Source organism: Schistocerca americana, chromosome 3 (assembly GCF_021461395.2).
Source record: "Schistocerca americana isolate TAMUIC-IGC-003095 chromosome 3, iqSchAmer2.1, whole genome shotgun sequence".
NCBI classification, from domain to species: domain Eukaryota; kingdom Metazoa; phylum Arthropoda; class Insecta; order Orthoptera; family Acrididae; genus Schistocerca; species Schistocerca americana.
In genome coordinates this window covers 910,101,917-910,129,067 of record NC_060121.1, presented here as the reverse complement: position 1 = coordinate 910,129,067, position 27,151 = coordinate 910,101,917, and the positions used below count along the sequence as shown (strand labels likewise).

Genomic DNA, 27,151 nt, shown 5'->3' with positions numbered 1-27,151 from the left:
CTCTTCCCCCCAAATAAACCCAACCTCCAACCCACCTGTTTGGCATGAGTTGAATTATCCCAAAAATAACAAGCATACTCTGACGCAGAATAGCATAGTGCCACATCAGCGGTTCGTAAAGTTTCTGTTAGACTACTGTAATACAGCCAGTTTCCGTACAAGTTTGTTCTTGGTGGAATGTTTTGACTTGCAGTTCATGTAGTACTTCTTGAAAGTAAGAGATCTATCAAGTATGAAACATATACATTCTGGGGTCTCACAGTGTTCCTGTCCGACACATGATCACACTATCTTTAACTTACGACTAGCTTCTCTGTTTCTCAAGGTGGAATAATTGAATGATCTAAACAGTCGTGGCAACTAGCTGTATGTGTCCTCTGTTGTGTTCAAAATGTGCTGCAAGATGTTCAAAACTGATTCATGACTGACTTTCATTTTTTTCTGCTTTCACCCTGTTATGATACGCCAGTCTTCGAGCAACAGGTCCTAATTTTGTTTGCACTCCTGGTACTTGTCAGAGACAGAGATTGGCAAACTCGTTCATCCTTGGGAACTAGTTCACTGGTGATCACTCTTTTTTTGGGAACCATTCCTTTTTAGTCGTTCACCGTTCACTTGTGCTTGTATATGGTTCTAATGCAAAATTGAAAATCAGTAGCATAAGTGACTGAAGATGGAAGGCGCCAAAAGGGGGCACTTCCCTCCCCCCTGCAGTACAGAGTTTCTATTCATAGCAAATTCTCACACACTTGTAATTTTCGTGAGTGTGCAAAACCTCTCGTTTAGCCAACTGTAGCGTTATGTGGCTGATCGCAGCGAAATAATGTAAGGTGGCGCACAAAAAACCGGCCCCAAGTACAGACTGCTCGCCAATTACGCACGATTTGTTGACCGCCACGGGCAGAATAGATAAACATGTAATAATTAGGCAGTGAAGAAATAACAAATAAGCTAATGCAAACAACTTTGAAACAACAGATGACGATTGGTAAGTGATAATGAGCAGTCTAGTACTCGGGGCCGATTTTTCGTGAGCCACCCTGTACCACTGAAATAATCTTGTAGGACTTATCATATTCTCTTTACAAAATGTGACACCATACACTCGATTATGGAGCGCAGGCTTCATTCGGTTGTAAGCCGGTCTGCCTTCCATAACAATGAATATGCCCTTTTACCTTGGATAAAAAAAAGACGGAAAATGGCACACTCGTGTGTGCCGTCTGACTTCCTTTACATGTGTAATAACAAAAAAAATCTTGCCTTTTTACAAGTATTTCATCTGCTGTTTATCGAAATAGAGAATTAACCTGATAGGCCGTTTTGTTACCTGAAAAGATATATGTATTACATAGCACGTAATTTTTATGTAATTTACTTAATTATAAAATATATTTTAATTACCGGTCGCAGACGCTGAATGGAATACAAAAAGAACCAGAAGTTCAGAGTTCGAAAAAGGTTTGAAACACATCTAGAATGGGCGTGCGCAGCGAATGAAACGAACAACTCGATACTGAACTAGCTATGAGCAGTCGGTTGTGGAACTGCGACGTGTGGCCACGCGAAGAAGGACGAGTCCGGCCGAGCGAGACCGAGACAGACGGGAACGGGACCGAGCCTGGAACGAGACCGGCCGACAGAACGAGACCGACCGTTTCCCGTTCCCGGGAACTAGAAGTAGAAAGCCGCGACTGAAATGAACTACGAAAGACTGTTCCTTAGAATTCGTTCCTCGCTCGTTCCGTTCATCTTGGTGAACCGTTCCTTTGGACCCGTTAGTTCGCGAACGACCCATGTCTACTCAGAGAGAAAACCTACCACTAAGATCTTCGCCCTCCAGACTTGTTTGACAATAGTGGAAACGTCTACGCCACCTGTCGACAGTGTCATGCGGGGGTGCACTGTTGCCGCACCCTCCCACAAGTTCAGAGTGGCAAAGTGGATTGTTGCAGCATTGCTCCCCTTCAAATGCAGAAAACTTACTACTGCAAGATGCACCACTTTATTGATGTCCTGCGCCATTTTGTTCTGCCTCCTGCAGCCGCATGTTGCGGTCCTGTGGTGCGGGGTTTTCTTTGTTTACCAGTGCGGCGGCGCGGTTCCTTCTGTCCCTTTGTAACGAACCTGCACCTACTTGTGAACATTGTCTCAGGAGATCATCAGTAGGGAAGCCGAGCGAAATCTTCTGTACTTCGACGTGAACCAGGCTGCAGTTAAAGCCACTAAATCTACGTTTCGGGAGAAAGTTTTCACACGAAATGAATGGCTTGAAATTTTGTCCTTAATTAATATATTCTGAAACTTTTGTGAGCAAGTATCACTGCCAAGCCCGTGCTAGTCTTAGCACAGTCACTCACAATGTCTTTCACTCACGTTAGCAAGTTTATGGTGTTGCATTTCCCGAAAACGTAATAGCTACAAAAATACTGATTGTTTTTGATTGAGAATGCTCGCCAAATATTAAAACTGTCAGTACCTAATGCAGTCACAGTTTTTAACCAGCGACCTGCTCAATACGCCACGCGGAATGTATGTCTTTTTTCGTCACAAAATTCACCTAAATATTCCGAAATTTCTACACACCCAACGGAATAATTATGCCGTCACTTTACAACACTTTAAGACTTTTGATGTATGAAACACTGCTAGATCTGGCATCTTATCATTTCCATCGGAACTACTACTACACACGTCCGAACTGTTTCATGGCTAGGCTCCGACTCCTCCCTAGAATACTCTTAAGTCTTCTCTACCAGCAGAGAAAGGCACGCGAAGAATATTGCTTTACCGTTGGTCAGTTCACTCAACAGCCAATAGCAAAACAACATTCTCCCGCGTCAGTCCGCGCTTTTCATGAATAACCAATCGCAAAATAGTAAACCTAGCGACTGCACTTTTTACCGACGTAATTATCTAATCTGCAAAAGTTTTGTTTATGCATAAAGTTATTTACTATTGTTATTTGTACCTGAATAAGCTTTCCCTTTACCATAAACTTACTTTACAAATCTATTCTACAAAAATCCCCTTTGTCCATATCCATACTTCTTCGAAATGTTCCCAGACTAAATCCCAGTACATAACTCGTTAAACAATTATCTTCATAATGAGATTTTCACTCTGCAGCGGAGTGTGCGCTGATATGAAACTTCCTGGCAGATTAAAACTGTGTGCTCGACCGAGACTCGAACTCGGGACCTTTGCCTTTTGCGGGCAAGTGCTCTACCATCTGAGCTACCCAAGCACGACTCACGCCCGGTCCTCACAGCTTTAATTCTGCCAGTATCTCGTCTCCTACCTTCCAAACTTTACAGAAGCTCTCCTGCGAACCTTGCAGAACTAGCACTCCTGAAAGAAAGGATATTGCGGAGACATGGCTTAGCCACAGCCTGGGGGATATTTCCAGAATTAGATTTTCACTCTGCAGCGGAGTGTGCGCTGATATGAAACTTCCTGGCAGATTAAAACTGTGTGCCGGAACGAGACTCGAACTCGGGACCTTTTCCTTTCGCAGGCAAGTCATGTCTCCGCAGTATCCTTTCTTTCAGGAGTGGCAGTTCTGCAACGTTCGCAGGAGAGCTTAGGTGGACATGTTCAGTGTTTCGTCCATTACGGTGGCGTCAGTGGTTTCCGGCATCTTTCAGCGGGTCGGAAGGCACCTGAGGGTCGGTGTGAGGGCGAGTCATCGGTCCGGCATGAAGGCGGAGGCCTCGATTGCGCTAGACTCGAGATGAGGGCGTGGGGAGGCCGCGTAGCTGGCTGAGGACCGCGGTCGACGGCTGGTGCAATGCCAGGCCGGGACAGGGAGGAGCCAGGAAGGCCGCCGGGTCTGCTCCGCCCTGCGAGTGTCGCGGCGCGGCGCGTCCTCCGGCCATCCGCGTCCCTCCGTATATAAGCTCTGCGGCGGGCCGCTGCCGGCAGACGGGCACAGTTCATCAGCACATCCACCACCGCCGCCGCCGCTGCTGACATGAAGGTCCTGGTGAGTGCCTCGCCACGGCCCTACACGCGGCTCTCTTTACTTTAAGTTCAGTTATCCACTTAGCAGGTGTTGACAGATGTGAAAATAACCGAACCATCAGTTTAATAAGTCACGGCTGCAAAATACTAACGCGAATTCTTTGCAGACGAATGGAAAAACTGGTAGAAACCCACCTCGGGGAAGATCAGTTTGGATTCCGTAGAAATATTGGAACACGTGAGGCAATACTGACCCTACCACTTATCTTAGAAGAAAGATTAAGGAAAGGCAAACCTACGTTTCTAGCATTTGTAGACTTAGAGAAAGCTTTTGACAATGTTGACTCTCTTTCAAATTCTAAAGGTGGCAGGGGTAAAATACAGGGAGCGAAAGCCTATTTACAATTTGTACAGAAACCAGATGGCAATTATAAGAGTCGAGGGACATGAAAGGGAAGCAGTGGTTCGGAAGGGAGTGAGACAGGGCTGTAGCCTATCCCCGATGTTATTCAATCTGTACATTGAGCAAGCACTGAAGGAAACAAAAGAAAAGTTCGGAGTAGGTATTAAAATCCATGGAGGACAAAGAAAAACCTTGAGGTTCGCCGATGACATTGTAATTCTGTCAGAGACAGCAAAGGACTTGGAAGAGCAGTTGAACGGAATGGCCAGTGTCTTGGAAGAAGAGTATAAGATGAACATCAACAAAAGCAAAACAAGGATAATGGAATGTAGTCGAATTAAGTCGGGTGATGCTGAGGGAATTAGATTAGGAAATGAGACACTGAAAGTAGTAAAGGAGTTTTGCTATTTGGGGAGCAAAATAACTGATGATGGTCGAAGTAGAGAGGATATAAAATGTAGACTGGCAATGGCAAAGAAAGCGTTTCTGAAGAAGAAAAATTTGTTAACATCGAGTATAGATTTAAATGTCAGGAAGTCGTTTCTGAAAGTATTTGTATGGAGTGTAGCCATGTATGGAAGTGAAACATAGACGATAAATAGTTTAGACAAGAACAGAATAGAAGCTTTCGAAATGTGGTGCTACAGAAGAATGCTGAAGATTAGATGGGTAGGTCACATAACTAATGAGAAGGTATTGAATAGAATTGGGGAGAAGAGGAGCTGTGGCACAACTTGACTAGAAAAAGGGATCGGTTGGTAGGACATGTTCTGAGACATCGAGGGATCACCAATTTAGTGCTGGAGGGCACCGTGGAGGGTAAAAATCGTAGAGGGAGACCAAGAGATGAATACACTAAGCAGATTCAGAAGGATGTAGGTTGCAATAGGTACTGGGAGATGAAGAAGCTTGCACAGGATAGAACAGCATGGAGAGCTGCATCAAACCAGTCTCAGGACTGAAGACCACAACATCCACTTAGCAAGGAAAAGTCACTTAAGTCCCGTCCGAGGCTCACGAGAAAGCCTTTGGAGCGTACGTCATAGCACGCAACACAGCATGTCTTACGAGTGCCAGCAGCCGTCTCCTCAGGGTAGTGAATAACTATTTCAGACGAATGAGATTTTCACTCTGCAGCGGAGTGTGCGCTGATATGAAACTTCCTGGCAGATTAAAACTGTGTGCCGGACTGAGACTCGAACTAGGAATCTTTGCCTTTCGTGGGCAAGTGCTCTACCTCCAACTATGTAGGTGCGCAAGGCGTTCCTGCGTGGTCCATCAACGTTCTGTGGTGGAATTCTCAACTTTACTATTAGCAACAGTGATACCCCGCAGCAAGGTAACGGATGGGTAACCGTAGCCCTCGTCCGTGGACCTAAAGACGATAGAGCACTTGCCCGCGAAAGGCAAAGGTCCCGAGTTCGAGTCTTCGTCCGCCACACAGTTTTAATCTGCCAGGAAGTTTTATTTCAGACGAGTTTAATAATTGTTGACTGCGCGTTTATAACCACGCAAGCTCTCGGTAGCACATGGCAAAGATAAGACCTTTAGTGCGTGCCTTTTGTTCGACATATTGATTTGCCTTGAGTATTTCTCGGAGCAGAGCGTTCGCAAAGTGGCGGACATGCTGATTTGTGTGACGTCACAAGTTTGCTGTAGGCCCCGTAATTCTCGTGGGACCCGCGTCCCGTCTGCCTCTCTTGCTCTAGTGGCTAGCGCCGTTGGCTGTTGACGGTGAAATACCAGATTCGATGCCGGATCGGTTCGGTGGTTATCTTCGCTAGGAGATTGGGTATTTGTGTTGTGCTCCTCATGTTATCTCATCTTCGCTCGAAAGACTCCCCAGTTGCCGAAGTGGTGTCTAACAGGCATTGCACAAAGCAACCGAAAAATTCCGGATCGGGGCTCCCGGCCACTAATGCTGTTAGATCATTTTTGCGCTTAATCTTTTCTTCATACGCTATCATGAGTCCACCCTACATGGGATATCAAATATATTAGCTCCCTACTGAGTGTTAACTGCGGGAAGTATAGTTTATGAACTACATAATCTTTCATTTTAAATTTATTATGAATTTCTTCTCGAATCCATGTTCATTCAATTTTGTTTGTATTGTTTAACTCAACCCGTCTTTGTATTTACCTAATTATTAACATTCTTAGGTTCAAATGGATCAGAGCACTATGGGACTTAACATATGATGTCATCAGTCGCATAACTAATGAGGAGGTATTGAATAGAATTGGGGAGAAGAGGAGTTTGTGGCACAACTTGACAAGAAGAAGGGATCGGTTTGTAGGACATGTTCTGAGGCATCAAGGGATCACCAATTTAGTATTGGAGGACAGCGTGGAGGGTAAAAATCGTAGAGGGAGACCAAGAGATGAATACACTAAGCAGATTCAGAAGGATGTAGGTTGCAGGAAGTACTGGGAGATGAAGAAGCTTGCACAGGATAGAGCAGCATGGAGAGCTGGATCAAACCAGTCTCAGGACTGAAGACCACAACAATAACAATATACAGGCGGTGTTGGAAAACAACTAGCATAACTGGCCCTTATGCCATCGTGGTAGGCACCGACCACAACCACCACTAAGAATTACTTAAGGCCCAATGCATTATTTCTGTGCTTGAGTAAGCCCTCCTTCAATCGTCTCTTGGAAACCAACTCTAGCGTCAACAAAAACTAAAAGGACGAGGCTACGGAATTGTATGTTACAAAGGGATATGGTGAGCCCAGGAGAAGCTAATTTGGAAATATTAGCGGTAAAAATTGCATATGGAGATGACTACAGTAGACAGTCTCAGTTGGAAGTCGTTTACAATGGTTTTGCATATACAAAGAAGAATCTGTAGGACAGACTAGCGTGAAGAGTTGTATCAGACCAGTTTGACCTCAACGACATCTCAACCTCGTTAGTAGCGCAGTGCTTGAACATCCGAACTGAACCACTAAGGCCTCGGCCAGACTTCCAGTACGCGCCGTGTTGCAGGTGCTAGTGTGCGCTGTGGTGGGCTACGCCGCGGCCAGGCCCGGCTACCTGGGTCTGGGGCTGCCCTACGGCCTGCCCTACGGCGTCCCCGGCGCCGTGTCCGCCGCGGGGCTCCCTGCTGACACGCCGGAGGTGGCGGCCGCCAAGTCGCGCATCCTGGCCATCCAGGCTGCCGAGGCGGCGCGCAACGCCCAGGGAGTCCCCGTAGTTCCGGCGCCCGCCGCTGCGTCAGCCGCCGCTGCACCCGGCGCTGGCCTCGCAGCCTACGGACCGGCCAACATCGTCATTGGACCTGGTGGCGTTCCCCTGGACACCCCTGAGGTGAGTCAATCGCTCCCGTCTCCAGTTAAACAGAAACCAAAACGAACACAGAGGTGATGTTTATTTTCCTTTTCGAGGACTATTTGCCATATCGCTTTCTGGGGAAGTTGAAATGCAGCTGACTTATTTTATTTACTTGCTTTTGCTTTCTTGAGTCATCAGTTTCCTGACTAGTTTGACATGGCCCACATGGTCCACTTCATTTGGGTTCAAAATGGTTCAAATGGCCCTATAGGGCTTAATATCTGAGGTTATCAGTCCCCTAGATGTGTTGTTTTTGTGGTCATCAGTCCCGAGACTGGTTTGATGCAGCTCTCCATGCTACTCTATTGCCGGCCGCAGTGGCCGAGCGGTTCTAGGCGCTTCAGTCCGGAACCGCGCGACTGCTACGGTCGCAGGTTCGAATCCTGCCTCGGGCGTGGATGTGTGTGATGTCCTTAGGTTAGTTAGGTTTAAGTAGTTCTAAGTCTAGGGGACTGATGACCTCAGATGTTAAGTCCCATAGTGCTCAGAGCCATTTGAACCATTTTGCTACTCTATCCTGTGCAAGCTTCTTCATCTCCCAGTACTTACTGCAACCTACATCCTTCTGAATCTGCTTAGTGTATTCATCTCTTGGTCTCCCTCTACGATTTTTACCCCCCACACTGCCCTCCAATGCTAAATTTGTGATCCCTTGATGCCTCAGAACATGTCCTACCAACCGGTCCCTTCTTCTTGTCAAGTTGTTCCACAAACTCCTCTTCTCCCAAATTCTATTCAATACCTCCTCATTAGTTATGTGATCTACCCATCTAATCTTAAGCATTCTTCTGTAGCACCACATTTCAAAAGCTTCTATTCTCTTCTTGTCCAAACTATTTATCGTCCATGTTTCACTTCCATACATGGCTACACTCCATACAAATACTTTCAGAAACGAGTTCCTGACACTTAAATCTAGACTCGATGTTAACAAAATTCTCTTCTTCAGAAACGCTTTTCTTCCCATTGCCAATCTACATTTTATATCCCCTCTACTTCGACCATCATCAGTTATTTTGCTCTCCAAATAAAAAAACTCCTTTTCTACTGTAAGTGTCACATTTCCTAATCTAATTCCCTCATCATCACCCGACTTAATTCGACTACATTCCATTATCCTCGTTTTGTTTTTGTTCAAAAAATGGTTCAAATGGCTCTGAGCACTATGGGACTCAACATCTGAGGTCATCAGTCCCCTAGAACTTAGAACTACTTAAACCTAACTAACCTAAGGACATCACATACATACATGCCCGAGGCAGGATTCGAACCTGCGACTGTAGCAGTCACGCGGTTCCGGACTGAAGTGCCTAGAGCCGCACGGCCACTGTGGCCGGCCTTGCTTTTGTAGATGTTCATCTTATATTCTCCTTTCAAGACACTGTCTATTCCGTTCAACTGTTCTTCCAAGTCCTTTGCTGTCTCTGGCAGAATTACAACGTCATCAGCGAACCTCAAAGTTTTCCTTTCTTCTCCATGGATTTTAATACCAACTCCGAACTCTTCTTTTGTTTCCTTTACTGCTTGCTCAATATACAGACTGAATAACATCGGGGAGAGGCTACAACCCTGTCTCATTCGCTTCCCAACCACTGCTTCCCTTTCACGTCCCTCGACTCTTATAACTGCCATCTGGTTTCTGACGTAGACGTAGAACTACTTAAACCTAACTAACCTAAGAACATCCCACACATTCATGTCCGAGGCGCGATTCGAACCTGCGAGCGTAGAAGCAGCGCTGTTCCGGACTTAAGCGCCTAGAAGCGCTCGGCCACGGCGGCCGGCTTCCACTTGATTTGGGTTGGGTTGGTTTGGGTTGGGTTGTTTGGGGGAAGAGACCAAACAGCTATCTCATCGTTCTCATTGCATTAGGGAAGTTCGGGGAAGCAAGTCGGCTGTGCCCTTTCAAGGGAACCAACCCAGCATTTACCTGGAGCGATGTCCAGTGTGCTAACCACTGTGACTTGATTTGGGGGGATGTTTAAACTCAAGTGAGCTTTTTTCTTTTGACTGGTTTGATGTGCAAGGCCATGAATTCCTGATAGCACTTGCAGACTACGTCTTCTCTTATTTGTTGGATACAGTCCAATGTCTGTCTTTCCCTACGGTTTTTATCGTCCAGGACTCCCAATGATACCATGGAAGCTTCTCCATGTCCCTTTGAAACGTCCCCTTAGAAAAAAACTATGAATGACAGTGCTGTAAAACCTCTACGTTATATGATTTTCATACGGTTGGACAAAACTGAACGTACTCAAGCAGTTCTCTCTTTACTTATTCTGATCATCACTAAACTGACACAATATATTTTTAGCGCAACGCGATCTGACTCTCAATAATCCCTACAAAAGAATGGCCCTGACTAACAATAACCTATACCTCTCATGAATAACTTACCTCAAAAAAATCTTCGTTACTCTAACTACTGCAATACAGCGAGCGCCAATACTACCAGCTAAATAAAAGATTCTAACTACTGAACGCACTAACTACTCATAGGCACAGTTAGCAAATGGAAGATTTTGATAGAGAACAAGCAATGTATTTACCTTAATAGCGTTCAAAAGTAATATATATATAATTTTGTGACTTTCAATTAAACAAATTTCCTTTTTTTGATGGACACACGTCCGGATCCTCCGCTCAAAACTCTGGCATCTCTCTCCCCACATCCACAGTGCTGGCGGCTCACCTCCAACTGCACAACGCTACGCACTGTTCACATCCAACTGCCCAACACTACAAAAGCGAATATTCCAACAATCCCAACCAGCCACAGACTGCACACAGCACAGTCAGTGATTTTCATACAGAGCGCTACGTGGCGTTACCAACATATAAACCTAAACAGCCTACTTACACCTTTCTTTGCCGATTCTGCATTCCCTGTCTTTCAGTACACTTGAATTGCAACATATTTCTGTAACACCACATCTCATACGCTTCGATTCTCTTCGTTTTTTGAACAAATTCATTTCGACAACGTAAAAAAAAAAAGAGGCAAAATTAAATCGTGGTTACTTTATGCGTAGTACCTGAGCATAGTTACACTTATTAATGTTTATACGATTTTTCACTCTTTTAAAGACACAGAAACGTATTGCTTGTTGTCACCAGTCATCGACCTTCTGCTTCCACATTCCAGATGTGAAGTGAACGATTGTTGAGCTATTTCGCTAATCCCATAATGTTCAAACTTACGTAAAGGTATTTCAAGGTTCACACAATCGCTGCAGTTCTTAAATCAAAGAAAATACTTGAAGTATGATTCCGCAGTGATATTACAAACTTTCAGAGGTGTATGAATAAGGGTAAGGGACCCTAGTTCAGGACTGTCCGAGTCGAATGTTACAGGCGAAAGTCGTTCTGGTACCTCACGATGTGGTGGTCTTGACGAATGGCGAGCGGCCATCAGGTTTATGTCCCATAGCTACCTGGGGCGTCTTCACTGGTCGTCGGGGCTCATTTCAAAGTGGAACTCGTCACATAACTCAACTATACTCCAGTCAATGAGATTCCAGGCCAAAGACGTGTGTAGAGACGCTCCTGACATCGGTAGGATACCAACCTCAATGTCGCCCACCATGTGATACAATAACAAGGACCGAGCGAGGTGGCACAGTGGCTAGCACAATGGACTCGCATTCGGGAGGACGACGGTTCAATCCCGCCTCCGGCCATCCTGATTTTGGTTTTCCATGATTTCTCTGAATCGCTCCAGGCACATGCCGGGATGGTTCCTTCGAAACGACACGGCCGACTTCCTTCCCCGTCCTTCCCTAAACCGATGAGACCGATGGCGTCGCAGTTTGGTCTCTTCCCCCAAAACAACCCCAACCCCAATAACAAGGAGTAGTCTGGGTGGCCCTTCTTTTCAAAGCATGACCCCTTTTGTGCTCATACTCAGTACCCTTCAGCACAGTGGTACGTCGACGATATTCTACGCCGCGTTTTGTTACTCTTCAAGGCAAGCCATCCTGGGCTCACATTTCAGCAAGATAATGCTAGCCACCACACGATGACAGTTTCTACTGATTCTGTTTGTCCTTTGAACGCTACCTTGGCCAGGAAAGTCGACGGGATTTGCCCCAGTTCACAACGTTTGGCGCATTATTGGCATGGCCCTCCAACCATCTCAGGATTTCGACGATCTAACGTCCCAATTGGACAGAATTTTCCACCATGTCCCTCAGGACGACATCCAACAACTCTGCCAATCAATGCCAAGCCGAATAACTGAGCCAGAGCCAGAAGTGGACCAACGCGTTATAGACTTCTCAGTTTGTGAAGCTCTTTCTCACGAGTAAATCATTCAATTTTTGTGAAACTGTAATCATCTGCTTGTTTGTACACGTACATTACATCTACCGCTTTCAGTTCCATTCGGACAACGGCTTCGTGATGCGTCGTACTTTTGTGTACAGTAGAATGAACTGAATGATGGGCTACCGTGTTAAAAAAAAAAAAAATTACAGCTTCATTTGTGTTCAGCGGTTTGCTGAGACTGGGACTGTGGCGTTTTCCGCAGGTGGCCGCAGCGAAGGCGGCGCACGCGGCGGCGCAAGCGCAGGCGGCCGCCGCCTCCGCCGCCGCCCCCGCGGCCCCCGCGGTGTACGCCCCCGGGCTGCTCGGCCTGGGCCTGGGCGTGGCCGGCGCCGCCCAGGTGGCGCCCGACGGCACTCTGCTGACGGCGCAGGGCGTGCCGCTGGACACCCCTGCGGTGGCCGCAGGCAAGATCGCCGACGCCGTGGCGCACCTGCAGGCCAAGGCGGCCCTCTTCGGCTGAAGCGACCACTGGACTGCCCCCCGCGTGTGCGGCTCACCGATATGTACAAACCCTGTAACTTAGACTTCGTAAATAAACTCACATGACGACTGCTGCAAGTACTATACTGTGTTATTCACTTTACTCTCACACCTTATTGACATCCAATACCGATTCAAGGTTATTTATTGTCGACTAAATGGATGTAAGGGGTCCAACCACACTGCTTGAACAAATGTAATGTCGATGTATTGGTCACGTGCTGCCTGCGACAGAAAATATCTTTGCTGCAGTAGAGTCGCAGATCAGAGCAGTCTCGGCAATTGTTGCAGTCGCTCAGGACAGTTGTAGTCTGTCACTGGTAAAGTGCAGTTCATAGCCATTAAAATAATAAATATGATAATTTTTTTAATATCTTAAGTCATGAGAACCGATAAATTTTGACGTAAGCAGCGCTTCGCTATGGCCCTGTGAAATCTGAATAAACTGAAAAATTCTTACCTTTTGATGGTGTCGCCGGATAACGCTGTCTCTATATCTGCTCGTGAATGGCACAGCTTAGTGAGCTTAGTGCAATTCTGGTCTATCTAATAATACTGGACAAAATTTGTCTGAAATCTGAATTATTAAAAAATGTGACTTTGCTTACTGACACAGCTGCACAGCTGGTCGTCTGATTACTAAAGAACATATGACTATGATCTGAGCAAATTTCTGAAATATTTAAATTTTAATGAATGACTGGATCCGGACTGGTAATGACTCAAGGCAAAATTATTCCTTTCTTTTTTGTAGACTGGAAAAAATTATATTCTGAAAATCCTTTACATTATTGATAAAGATATGCACTCCATTATATAAAAAATTGAATATTACAAATCTGGGTCAACTGGTGCTGACGAATTACAAAAAGATTGAAACAAATTCATATTAACAACTCGGACAAGTGGCTTAACTACGCGAATGCCAGTAAAAATAATAAAATTTACCTTACAGTACATGGCTATGAACTGCGCTGTACCAGAGACAGACTATGATTTCACAGTGCCATGGCGTAGCGCTGCTTACGTCAAAATTTATCAGCTTTCATGACTTAAGATATTAAAAAAATATCATTTATATTATTTATACGGCAAGGACACGTTGATATACTACTCCTAGATTATATCCTCCTCAAAAATTCTATGCTGAAGAAAAAATTTGTGGATAAGTACAGAAACAAACTCCATATTTGCCTACATCGAGCTTTAATACAAGAATGATGTTCTAATCGCCTGAAAAATTTGCAGACAAATTAGGCATTGAAGAAGATCCCAGCTCTGAAAGACGATTATTAAGTGTCAAGATGATTCTGTAAGCTTTATGGATGTTATGAATAGGCGAAACGACAAGTGTCCAGGCACAACTGTGGGTTCTTTGCGTGACCTGGGAACTCGTCCAGTTTTGACTACTACAGATGAAATATTAGTTCACTTTATTGTGTGGATAAAAAAAAGAGTTACTTAACTTGAGACAGTTCTTTGTCACAGAGAGCGTAGAATATTTACATCAGTGATTGACTATGAAAGCATTACTTGATGCATACACTAATAGCGGTTCTTCTGAATTACAACATACATGATGCTGTAGTATACAGAGAAGTTGCAGCATTAGAAAATTGCGGCGAAATGCAGGAAGATCTGCAGCGGATAGACACTTGGCGCAGGGAGTGGCAACTGACCCTTAACATAGACAAATGTAAAGTATTGCGAATACATAGAAAGAAGGATCCTTTATTGTATGATTATATGATACCGGAACAAACACTGGTAGCAGTTACTTCTGTAAAATATCTGGGAGTATGCGTGCGGAACGATTTGAAGTGGAATGATCATATAAAATTAATTGTTGGTAAGGCGGGTGCCAGGTTGAGATTCATTGAGAGAGTCCTTATAAAATGTAGTCCATCAACAAAGGAGGTGGCTTACAAAACACTCGTTCGACCTATACTTGAGTATTGCTCATCAGTGTGGGATTCGTACCAGGTCGGGTTGATAGAGGAGATAGAGAAGATCCAAAGAAGAGCGGCGCGTTTCGTCACAGGGTTATTTGGTAAGCGTGATAGCGTTACGGAGATGTTTAGCAAACTCAAGTGGCAGACTTTGCAAGAGAGGCGCTCTGCATCGCGGTGTAGCTTGCAGTCCAGGTTTCGAGAGGGTGGGTTTCTGGATGAGGTATCGAATATATTTCTTCCCCCTACTTATACCTCCCGAGGAGATCACGAATGTAAAATAAGAGAGATTCGAGTGCGCACGGGGGCATTCCGCGAACCATACGCGACTGGAACGGGAAAGGGAGGTAAAGACAGTGGCACATAAAGTGCCCTCCGCCACACACCGCTGGGTGGCTTGCGGAGTATAAATGTAGAGATGCAGATGTAGATGTAGACAACTTTAACTGAAGTGTATGTTCACCTGAAAATTTATGATCACTGTTCCTTCACGATGTTGTTGACTACTGAAATTGAGGTCACAAACTGGACTGAGCTCTTACATGATCGACACTGAACTGACCTCCAGTCTGAGGAGCTGCTCTGCTGAGAGGGAAAGCATGGTCTCCAGGAGCACCTCCAATTCATTGCTGCGGATTGCAGCGAGGCCTCACTAATGTCTACGGTATTGATTCGCGTTGCCGGCTTCGGTGTGGCATCACGATCTCAGGACGATACCACAGTAGAGAAGAAACTTATTGGCTTCGAAAAGACATAGCGATGATAGTTGGCCTTCTAAAGATGCAAGCATGTTTGTTAGCAACTTACTATCCAAATTATGTTCATGAAAAAAAGTCTAATGTTTCCTCAAACAGAGATGGGCTATTAAATTACAAAAAGATGAGTACAATCAGGAATTCAATCCATAGTCACTTGTTGTGTGTGCCATTGGAGAAGAAGTAGTTTCACTTAATCCGTTTCAAAGTCGAAGAATAAAATGTTCTATCGTTTACAAAAAGAAGATTCAGCTTTCACTTCTCTTCAAAAAAGTTGTGTGGACCAAGAATCCACAATCTCAAACATTGTCTTCGATCAAAATAGTTTCCGTGACGGAAGAAGCAACCGCATACGAAGGCGATTTTGGCGAGCTAATAGTGGTCTGTAAAGGGAAATGAAAATCAAAAGAAAAGAAAGGAACATACCTCACGGCGTTGTGGTTTGCGATGAGTTGATGTGAGCCAGATCTACACTGAAGCGCCAAAAAAACTGGTATAGGCATACATATTCAAATACAGAGATATGTAAAGAGGCAGAATAAGACGTTGCTGTCGGCAACGCCTATATGAGACAAGTGTCTGGCGCAGTTGTTAGATCGGTTACTGCTGCTACAATGGCAGGTTATCGAGATTTGAGTGAGTTTGAACGTGGTGCTATAGTCAGCGCACGAGTGATGGGACACAGCATTTCCGAGGTAGCGACGAAGTAGGAATTATCCCGTACGACGATTTAACGAGTGTACCATGAATGTCAGGAATCCGGTAAAATGTCAAATCTCCGACGTCGCTGCGGCTGAAAAAAGGTCCTGGAAGAACGCGATTAACGACGACTGAAGAGAATCGTTCAACGTGTCGGAAGTGCAACCCTTCCGCAAATTGTTGCAGATTTCAGTGCTGAGTCATGAACAAGTGTAAGCTTACGACCCATTCAACGAAACGGCATTGATATGGGCCTTCGGAACCGAAGGCTCACTCGTATAACCTTGATGACTGTACTACAAAAAGCTTTACTCCCCGCCTGGGCGCCTCAACACTGACATTGTACTGCTGATAACTGCAATCGTGTTGCCTGGTCGGCCGAGTCTCGTTTCAGATTGTATCGAGTGAATGAACGTTTGCGGGTGTGGAGACAACTACATGAATCCATGGACCCTGCATGTCAGCAGGGGCTCGTTCAAGCTGGTGGAGGCTCTGTAATGGTGTGGAGCGTATGCAGTTGGAGTGATATTGGACCGTTGATACGTCTAGATACGGTGAAATGTACGTAACTGTCCTATCTGATTACCTGCATCCATTCATGTCTATTGTGCATTCCTACGGACTTGGCCAATTCCAGGAGCACAATGCGACGCCCTACACGTCCAGAGTTAGAGCTGCTACAGAGTAGCTCCAAGAACACTCTTCTGAGTTGAAACACTTCCGCTGCCACCAAACTCCTCAGACATGAACATTATTGAGCATATCTGGGATGCCTTGCAATGTGCTGTTCAGAAGGGATCTCCACCTCCTCGTACTCTTTCTGATTTATGGACAGCCCTGCAGGATTAATGGTGTCATTTCCCTCCAGCACTACTTCAGACATTAGTCGAGTTAATGTCACGTCGTGTTGCGGCACTTCTGCGTGCTCGAAGAGACCCTACACTATATTAGGCAGGCGTACCAGATTCTTTGGCTCTTCAATGTAAATTGCATCCAGAGCCGGATTAACGGCCGCTGTCCTGGAACAGTGGCCAACCTGAGTACTGGTTTTACGCTACTACCCGTGCTCCTTCAGGCAAACGCTGGGCTCGTCCTCATGCTCCCTGTCAGAAAACACGACAAACAAACAGTTAAAATACAACAACACACTCAACAAACTTTACGCGTTTCACAGAGAGCTAGCTACAGCACAGAAACGCAGTCCCTTATTTCAGCTAACCACTGTGGACGGGCATCCGGCCACACTAATTAAAATATAATAAATTGGCCAATTTATGGAAGAGGCGGACCCCAAACGATGCGATAAACACTACGAAGGTCGGAAATACCCTGTATGTTAAGAAGTATTCGGACACGTCTTTTTAGTTTGAAATTGACCACTAGATGTCGTGAAAGGGAGCCTGGCAGTATATGGTTTAAATGGCTCTGAGCACTATGGATCTCAACATCTGAGGTCATCAGTCGCCTAGAACTTAGAACTACTTAACCACAACCAACCTAATGACAGCACACACATCCATGGCCAAGGCAGGATTCGAACCTGCGACCGTAACGTTCGTGCGGTTCCAGACTGGAGCGCCTAGAACCGCTCGACCATTACGGTTGGTGACTGTCAGTATAAAGTAGGCAGGAAGTATTGTGTTGTCACTACAGAAGAAAGAACAGAGCAATGAATTAATCAGGAGAGCACATAGAATGTCACATGGGAAAAAATGGTTCTGAGCACTATGGGACTTAACATCTGAGTTCATCAGTCCCCTGGAACTTAGAACTACTTAAATCTGACTAACCTAAGGACATCAGACACATCCATGTCCGAGGCAGGATTCGAACCTGCGACCGTAGCAGTCGCGCGGTTCCAAACCACATGGAAAACGTCAGTGCTGTTTAAACCATTTTACAGCTTTCCCAGTCCACAGTTGGTGATATGATTGGGAAGTAGAAACGCAAAGGAACAATCACAGCTAAACCAAGAGCAAGTTGATCTCGTGTACTGGCACATAGGGATCATCGAGCATTGCGGAGGGTCGCTGTAAAAATTGGCATGGAATCAGCAGAAGGATTCCTTCTTGAACCCCAAAGTGCTACTAGCAGTCCAGCTAGCGAAATGACTGTGCATAGGGAGTTGCAAGAATGGGGTACAATGAGCGTTGAATATCTAACAAGCCCACATTTCCTCGTTAATGCTAAGTGATGGTTAGGGTGGTGTAAAGAGCGATCACACTGAACAGTAGATCACATATAACGAGTTACTTGGAGTAACGAATCACGCTATGCCCCATGGAGATTCGATGGCGAGGCTTAGGTTTGACGAAAGCATGGAGAACGTCACCTGTTGTCATGTGTAGTGCCAACAGTGGAGTACGGAGAAGGCTGTGTTAGGGATCTGGGATATTTTTCGGAGTTTGTGTGTTGTTCCATTATGCTAAACAAAATGCTAAATGTGGGTGTCTATGAACACGCTTTACAGCGTTGTGAACTGCGTATAGTAGAGGAACAGTTCGAAAACGATGACTGAATCAGCGTAGCAAACAGCGTTTGTGAGGCAATGGTTACTGGACAATAAAATTACTTAAATCAACTAACTTGGTCAGACTATCGATCTGCACCAACTGGAACACGTTTGGAATGAATTAGAACTTTTCAGAGGAGTTAGACTTCGCTCTAGACCTTCTCTGGTTTCGGCTTGAGGAATAATTGGGTGCTATTCCTCCATAGATATCCAGGCAGCTCTTTGAAAATGTTCCCAGCAGAGCTTAAGACTTCATAAAGATGGTGCGTGACACACCACTAACAGGCATCCAGAAGGAGTTGCTCAGATGGTGTCTACAGAGTGAGTCACACAAGAAAGACAACTGGGCAAAAATCGACTGCGGGGATACAAAAGGATCAGCAAAGAAACGAGATTTCCCTAAGAGTGTTCAATGTTTTTCTTCCGTTTCGATAGTCATATGGACCATGAAAATAAAGCTCTCATGTACCTCGAGAATAACTTCATCAACGTATTTAACCAATGACGACGGTATCACAAACTTGTTGACAGCTTATTTCCCATATTAGAGGTTTGCAGAAACCTCTACAGCCACGCGATCATTTGACTGAAATATACTGTATTATTAATGGAGGCGTTAACCCATATTTTCCGATGATCCAAGAACTAGCTGGCTCATTTATTTATATTACGAATTATAGTCTGAACGACGGCAATGCGAGCCAGTTCACATATACAAGATGAATTATCAGCTGTAACTTTAGGTTAATGATCATACAGAAAAGAAGGATCAACAATATTTACAGCCGAAGACATTTGGATTTCTAGTTTCACGAGTAAATACGTATATAATATGATACAGAGACATGTCAATCATGACATGATATTTGGACTACTTTTCCCACATACTGTCACTCTCTGTTAGATTGAACATAAGGAATTGATTGATGGTTGTAATACTTAAGTATTTCCGCGAACGCACCTCTTTAATGCTTTCTTGTTTTAATCAACTAAAACATTTAATGATGCAGTAAAATTTAGTACTAAGTTTTGGGGAACATGTTAACTAAAAATAAGCAACACATATAAAGTAGATGGATCATTTCTGGTTACTAGGCATTTTTCGAAAATTAGAAAACATTTGAACCCGTACAAAATATGTGTGTATCATTTCTGACAGCCTTAGAGATAGCTTGGTAATAAGCTTATATTGCAAGACGCAGAGTTACATCGTTAAGCTGAGTAAATCTGGGATTATTGTGAGCATACCACTGAGATTTATACATATGCTTTGAAGGAACCCAACGTAGCTGTGTCTTGCAGTTGTTGTGGTCTTCAATCCAAAGGCTGGTATGATTTCCCTTTCATGTGCTCCGACTCTTATAACTTGCTGTGCAAGTCGTAGACAACCTTTCGAGCCCTGTATTTGATCCCTACCAAACGTCTCTCAGTCTACAAATGATGTAAACATACGTTCGACTTACAATTTTTTTCCATTCTTCTTTAAATAATTTGTTTCAGTAGAATGAGATTTTCACTCTGCAGCGGAATGTGCGCTGATATGAAACTTCCTGGCAGATTAAAACTGTGTGCCCGACCGAGACTCGAACTCGGGACCTTTGCCTTTCGCGGGCAAGTGCTCTACCAACTGAGCTACCGAAGCACGACTCACGCCCGGTACTCACAGCTTTACTTCTGCCAGTACCTCGTCTCCTACCTTCCAAACTTTACAGAAGCTCTCCTTTACAGAAGGTCCCGAGTTCGAGTCTCGGTCGGGCACACAGTTTTAATCTGCCAGGAAGTTTCAATTTGTTTCAGTGTTTTTCCAACATGATATACCAAACTGATAGTTTGGCAATATTCGCAAGGGTCTCCACCAGCGCTCTTTCGAATTGCTATATTGCATTTTTCTAGAAGTATGAGTGTGTTTCGCTTGTCTCACATACTGCATAGCAGGTGGAATAGTTTTATCATGGTACGTTAACCGAAGAATCTCAGTAAGGTATGTCGTATGGACTAGTTACCTCATTTCGACTAAATTTTTTCAGTAATACACTGATCAGACAGAACTTTATGAACATCGATCTACTATCGATATAAAGCCGTCCAGGCGATAGCAGCCTCACCTGGCGAGGCATGATTGCTAGTCTGACACCTGCACGGTGCATTTAGTATCAGTGAGCATGCTATTAATGTGTAGAATGGGAAAGGCGCGCGATCTATCTAAGTTTGATCGAGGCCAGACTGTGATGGTTGGTTGGTTGGTTTGGGGGAAGAGACCAAACAGCGAGGTCATCAGTCTCATCGGATTAGGGAAGGACGGGGAAGGAAGTCGGCCGTGCCCTTTAAGAGGAACCATCCCGGCATTTGCCTGGAGCGATTTAGGGAGATCACGGAAAATCCAAATCAGGATGGCCGGACGCGGGATTGAACCGTCGTCCTCCCGAATGCGATTCCAGTGTGCTAACCACTGCGCCACCTCGCTCGGTAGACTGTGATGGCCCAGAGGCTCGCCACGAGCATTTCAGAAACTGCACGACTCGTCGGCTGTTCGACAAGTGTTGTGGTGAGTGTCTTCCACATGTGGCGAAATCAAGGTGAAACCACTTCCAGACGTCGTGGGGTTGGGAGGTCACCTCTCATTACAGACGTTGGTCGTCGTAGGTTGCTCAGACTGGTAAAACAGGTCACGTCTCAAAGTCCGGCGGAAATGACATCTGACTTTAATCCTGGGCAGAGTAAAAATGTGTTTGAACACACAGTGCACCGAACATTCCTAGTGCCAGGCCTCTGCAGTAGATGACACATGCGTGTGCCAATGTTAACACCATGACATCGACAACTACGACTGAAATGGACACGTGCCCATCGGCACTGGACGCTGGTGCAGTGGCAGAGCGTTGGCGGCCTGTTAAATTCCATCATGTCGATGGGAGGGCGCGAAGCCGTCGTCTTCCACGGGAACAGCTCCTTGACACCTATACAGCGAGACGGAGAAAAGCTGGCGGTGGCTCCATTATGCTCTGTGGGGGGGGGGGGGGGCATTAAAGTGGGCATCAGTATGTCTAGTCGAGCTTGTGCAAGGTACCATGACGGCAAGCAGTATCGTACACTGGCTGCAAACATACACCCCCTAATGGTGATCATTTTTCCCGACGGCAGTGGCATATTTCAGGTAGGTAATCCTCCATGTCAGAAGGCCAGGAGTGTGATGTAGTGGTTCGAGGAACATAGTGGCGAGCTCCAATAGATGTGCTGGCCTCCAGCTCGCCAGATCTGAACTCCATCGAACACGTCTGTGATGTGGCTGAACTTGGCGTCAGAGCTCATCGCCTACCACCCGTAATTTACGGCAACTAGTTGACTTGTGTGTGCAGATGGGGTGCCACGTTCCTCCAGGTACCTACCAAGGACTTACAAGTTCCACGGCTCGAAGCGTAGCCGCTGTTATCCCTGTCAAAGTTGGACATTTCGGCTGTTAGGTGATCATAATCTACTGGCTGATCAGTGTACATCAGATTCTTTTCGTAGTGCATGTCTCCCATTTCATCCCCCCTTTCTATAATACCGTTTATATTGTCAAAACTGTTCACTCTGGCCTGCGTCCCAGGTGTAGGTCCTGACAGGCTGTTGCCTGTTGCTGGATACTGTTTGACTAACGATTGTTTCCGCAAAAAAACCATATAATCTTTTCGCCTGTACTGATAAGTATCTAACATACAGAAATAACACGGAGCAACGGACGAACTATATAAACGAATTGCCGACAGCGATAAATTTTTGGAAAGATGATATCGCTGACGAAACCTTATTGAAAATGTACGGAACTGATGAAATGAAACACTGAACACAGGACAGCGCGTTCGCGAAATTCGTCAACTAAGTTGATTAGAAATGGAAGACAGGTGAGAGGTTACGGAGCTGTCACTGGGTTTCATGATGGCCTTTCCGTAACAGCTGATTACAGCACGAACCTGTACATGAACTCATCCGTTATCCACAGGACACAGACGTATACGAGGCGCTTTGTTCTGAGAAAATAACGCGGTTTCTGTATAATTGGTAAATTTGGAAATTTGTGGTAAGTCCTATGGGACCAAACTGCTGAGGTCATCGGTCCCTAAACTTACACACTACTTAACCTAACTTAAACTAACTTACGCTAAAAACGGCACACATACTCATGCCCGAGGGAGGACTCGAACCTCCGACAGGGGGAGCCGAGCAAACCGTGACAAGGCACCCTGGACCGCACGGCCTTCCCGCGTGGCTCTCCATAATTCACATGAGAATGTATAACAACTTTCGAGTTCGAGCAAATGATTAAACGAAATATATTCCGTACTATGCGACACCATTGGTAAGAAAGATACTAGATTTACAGATCGTATGAGTTTGATTAGTAAACGATTCTTACTATTCTTTACATACATTGTGGGACCAGCTAGAAAAATCCACGAATTAAACCATTTAGTTCCATTTGTATCTGCATTTGAACAATAGAAAGCGGTTTTTTGTTTGTCACTTACGTCTCCTATACTATTCGTGTGTCTTTATATAATACTGAACCTCTAAATTTACTAGTCAAGTTTCTCCTTACGAGAGTAATGTATCTTTCAACGACTCATGACTATCTCCATAATGCAAGGACGGAAGATGTTTTTGCAAGCAGGCGTAGCGGTTAGCAGCAGCTTTAATTGCCTCCAGCAGAGCCTCCGGTACCAGAGAAGTCGACCGCCCGTCTTCTCACGTGGCGAGCGTCGTCGACAGCCTGCGTGCTGGCAATGTTCCTGGTCTGATATTCAAGACTCTCGTCACAAGTGCGAGAGCACATACTCCCCTCCTGCCACCCCCTTCTCCCCCACCTATTTAAGCAGGTCTTAGGGTTGGCGTTGATTTGATAACTGTTGCCCCACAAATGGAGAAATTACTGCGTGACGAATAAGATTCGTCTCCGCATAAACCGTGGCCATCTGACTGCGTAATGTACGAAAATGATAAAAAACGTAAATTATGACGATACAAAATTATTTCTGGTAACATTCCTATGCAAGAGAAAAATAATACCATGAAGCCAGTGACATTAAAATTGTACGCAGGGGCCGGCAGCAGTGGCCATGCGGTACTACGCGCTACAGTCTGGAACCGCGCGACCGCTGCGGTCGCAGGTTCGAATCCTGCCTCGGGCATGCATGTGTGTGATGTCCTTAGGTTAGTTAGGTTTAAGTAGTTCTAAGTTCTAGGGGACTGATGACCAAAGAAGTTAAGTCCCGTAGTGCTCAGAGCCATTTGAACCATTTTTTTGTACGCAGGGTTAGGAAGAAATAGTTCTGCTCTTTTTTCGTCCTTAAGTGAAAGACAAAACTTTTTTTCCTGCTACCTGTCACTGATCACAATTATTAGATATATCTGTCATTATCATCATAATGCTATAACAGTCTGTTGTGAGTCTTGACCTTCTGCAGAAAATAATTGCTCTCTTTCATGCTTAGTGCCGAATCATTGCAGTTCTGAATTTCAGTTTTCCTTATGTCCCGTCTAACGCTTTCCTACCACCTTAGCTTTGGTCTTACAGATTTCCTGGTTTCTTCAGGTAATGCGTTTAGTAGTTCCATCTTCATCATCATTCTGTCATTAACTCTCAGTACCTTTTTTTTCCGTCATCAGTCTACTGACTGGTTTGATGCGGCCCACCACGAATTCCTTTCCTGTGCTAACCTCTTCATCTCAGAGTAGCACTTGCAACTTACGTCCTCAATTATTTGCTTGACGTATTCCAATCTCTGTCTTCCTCTACAGTTTTTGCCCTCTACAGCTCCCTCTAGTACCATGGAAGTCACTCCCTCATGTCTTAGCAGATGTCCTACCATCCTGTCCCTTCTCCTTATCAGTGTTTTCCACATATTCCTTTCCTCTCCGATTCTGCGTAGAACCTCCTCATTCCTTACGTTATCAGTCCACCTAATTTTCAACATTCTTCTATAGCACCACATGTCAAATGCTTCGATTCTCTTCTGTTCCGGTTTTCGCACAGTCCATGTTTCACTACCATACAATGCTGTACTCCAGACGTACATCCTCAGAAATTTCTTCCTCAAATTAAGGCCCGTATTTCATATTATTAGACTTCTCTTGGCCAGAAATGCCTTTTTTGCCATAGCGAGACTGCTTTTGATGTCCTCCATGCTCCGTCCGTCATTGGTTATTTTACTGCCTAGGTAGCAGAAATCCTTAACTTCATTGACTTCGTGACCATCAATCCTGATGTTAAGGATCTCGCTGTTCTCATTTCTACTACTTCTCATTACCTTCGTCTTTCTCCGATTTACTCTCAAACCATGTTGTGTACTCATTAGACTGTTCATTCCGTTCAGCAGATCATTTAATTCTTCTTCACTTTCACTCAGGATAGCAAAGTCATCAGCGAATCGTATCATTGATATCGTTTCACCTTGTATTTTAATACCATTCCTGAACCTTTCTTTTATTTCCATCATTGCTTCCTCGATGTACAGATTGAAGAGTAGGGGCGAAAGGCTACAGCCTAGTCTTACACCCTTCTTAATACGAGCACTTCGTTCTTGATCGTCCACTCTTATTGTTCCCTCTTGGTTGTTGTACATATTGTATATGACCCGTCTCTCCCTATAGCTTACCCCTACTTTTTTCAGAATCTCGAACAGCTTGCACCATTTTGTACTGTCGAACGCTTTTTCCAGGTCGACAAATCCTATGCAAGTGTCTTGATTTTTCTTTAGCCTTGCTTCCATTATTAGCCGTAACGTCAAAATTGCCTCTCTCGTCCCTTTACTTTTCCTAAAGCCAAACTGATCGTCACCTAGCGCATTCTCAATTTTCTTTTCAATTCTTCTGTATATTATTCTTGTAAGCAGCTTCGATGCATGAGCTCTTAAGCTGATTGTGCGATAATTCTCGCACTTGTCAGATCTTGCCGTCTTCGGAATTGTGTGGATGACGCTTTTCCGAAAGTCAGATGGTATGTCGCCAGACTGATATATTCTACACACCAACGTGAATAGTCGTTTTGTTGCCACTTCCCCCTATGATTTTAGAAATTCTGATGGAATGTTATCTATCCCTTCTGCCTTATTTGACCGTAAGCCCTCCAAAGCTCTTTTAAATTCCGATTCTAGTACTGGATCCTCTATCTCTTCTAAATCGACTCCTATTTCTTTTTCTATCACATCAGACAAATCTTCACCCTCATAGAGGCTTTCAATGTATTCTTTCCACCTATCTGCTCTCTCCTCTGCATTTAACAGTGGAATTCCCGTTGCACTCTTAATGTTACCACCGATGCTTTTAATGTCACCAAAGGTTGTTTTGACTTTCCTGTATGCTGAGTCGGTCCTTCCGACAATCATATCTTTTTCGATGTCTTCACATTTTTCCTGCAGCCATTTCGTCTTAGCTTCCCTGCACTTCCTATTTATTTCATTCCTCAGCGATTTGTATTTCTGTATTCCTGATTTTCCCGGAACATGTTTGTACTTCCTCCTTTCATCAATCAACTGAAGTATTTCTTCTGTTACCCATGGTTTCTTCGCAGCTACCTTCTTTGTACCTATGTTTTCCTTCCCAACTTCTTTGATGGCCATTTTTAAAGATGCCCATTTCTCTTCAACGGTACTGCCTACTGCGCTATTCCTTGTTGCTGTATATATAGCGTTAGAGAACTTCAAACGTATCTCGTCATTCCGTATCCCACTTCTTTGCGTATTGATTCTTCCTGACTAATGTCTTGAACTTCAGCCTACTCTTCATCACTACTATATTGTGATCTGAGTCTATATCTGATCCTGGGTACGCCTTACAATCCAGTATCTGATTTCGGAATCTCTGTCTGACCATGATGTAATCTCATTGAAATCTTCCCGTATCTCCCGGCCTTTTCCAAGTATACCTCCTTCTCTTGTGATTCTTGAACAGGGTATTCGTTATTACTAGCTGAAAATTGTTACAGAACTCAATTAGTCTTTCTCCTCTTTCATTCCTTGTCCCAAGCCCATATTCTCCTGTAACCTATTCTTCTACTCCTTCCCCTACAACTGCATTCCAGTCGCCCATGACTATTAGATTTTCGTCCCACTTTACATACTGCATTACCCTTTCAATATCCTCATACACTTTCTCTATCTGTTCATCTTCAGCTTGCGACGTCGGCATATATACCTGAACTATCGTTGTCGGTGTTTGTCTGCTGTCGATTCTGATTAGAACAACCTGGTCACTGAACTGTTCACAGTAACACACCCTCTGCCCTGCCATCCTACTCATAACGAATCCTACACCTGTTACACCATTTTCTGCTGCTGTTGATATTACCCGATACTCATCTGATTAGAAATCCTTGTTTTCCTTCCACTTCACTTCACTGACCCCTACTATATCTAGATTGAGCATTTGCATTTCCATTTTCTAGTTTCCCTACCACGTTCAAGCTTCTGACATTCCACGCCCCGACTCGTAGAACGTTACCCTTTCGTTGATTATTCAATCTTTTTCTCATGGTAACCGCTCCCTTGGCAGTCCCCTCCCGGAGATCCGAATGGGGGACTATTCCGGAATCTTTTGCCAATGGAGAGACTATCATGACACTTCTTCAATTACAGGCCACATGTCCTGTGGATACACGTTACGTGTCTTTAATGCAGTGGTTTCCATTGCCTTCTGCATCCTCATGTCGTTGATCATTGCTGATTCTTCCGCCTTTAGGGGCAATTT

The 27,151-nt window shown here is 44.7% G+C and overlaps 1 protein-coding gene across 1 annotated transcript; it reads left to right on the top strand.

Moving 5' to 3' along the window:
- The first annotated feature begins 3,889 nt into the window (after window positions 1-3,889).
- Window positions 3,890-12,593, top strand: LOC124607081 (cuticle protein 18.7-like). Its single transcript, XM_047139260.1, has 3 exons — window positions 3,890-3,985; window positions 7,362-7,682; window positions 12,235-12,593. Exons 1-3 carry the CDS (start codon window positions 3,974-3,976, stop codon window positions 12,490-12,492), a joined length of 591 nt encoding a protein of 196 aa, XP_046995216.1. The 5' UTR covers window positions 3,890-3,973; the 3' UTR covers window positions 12,493-12,593.
- The last annotated feature ends 14,558 nt before the right edge of the window (window positions 12,594-27,151 follow it).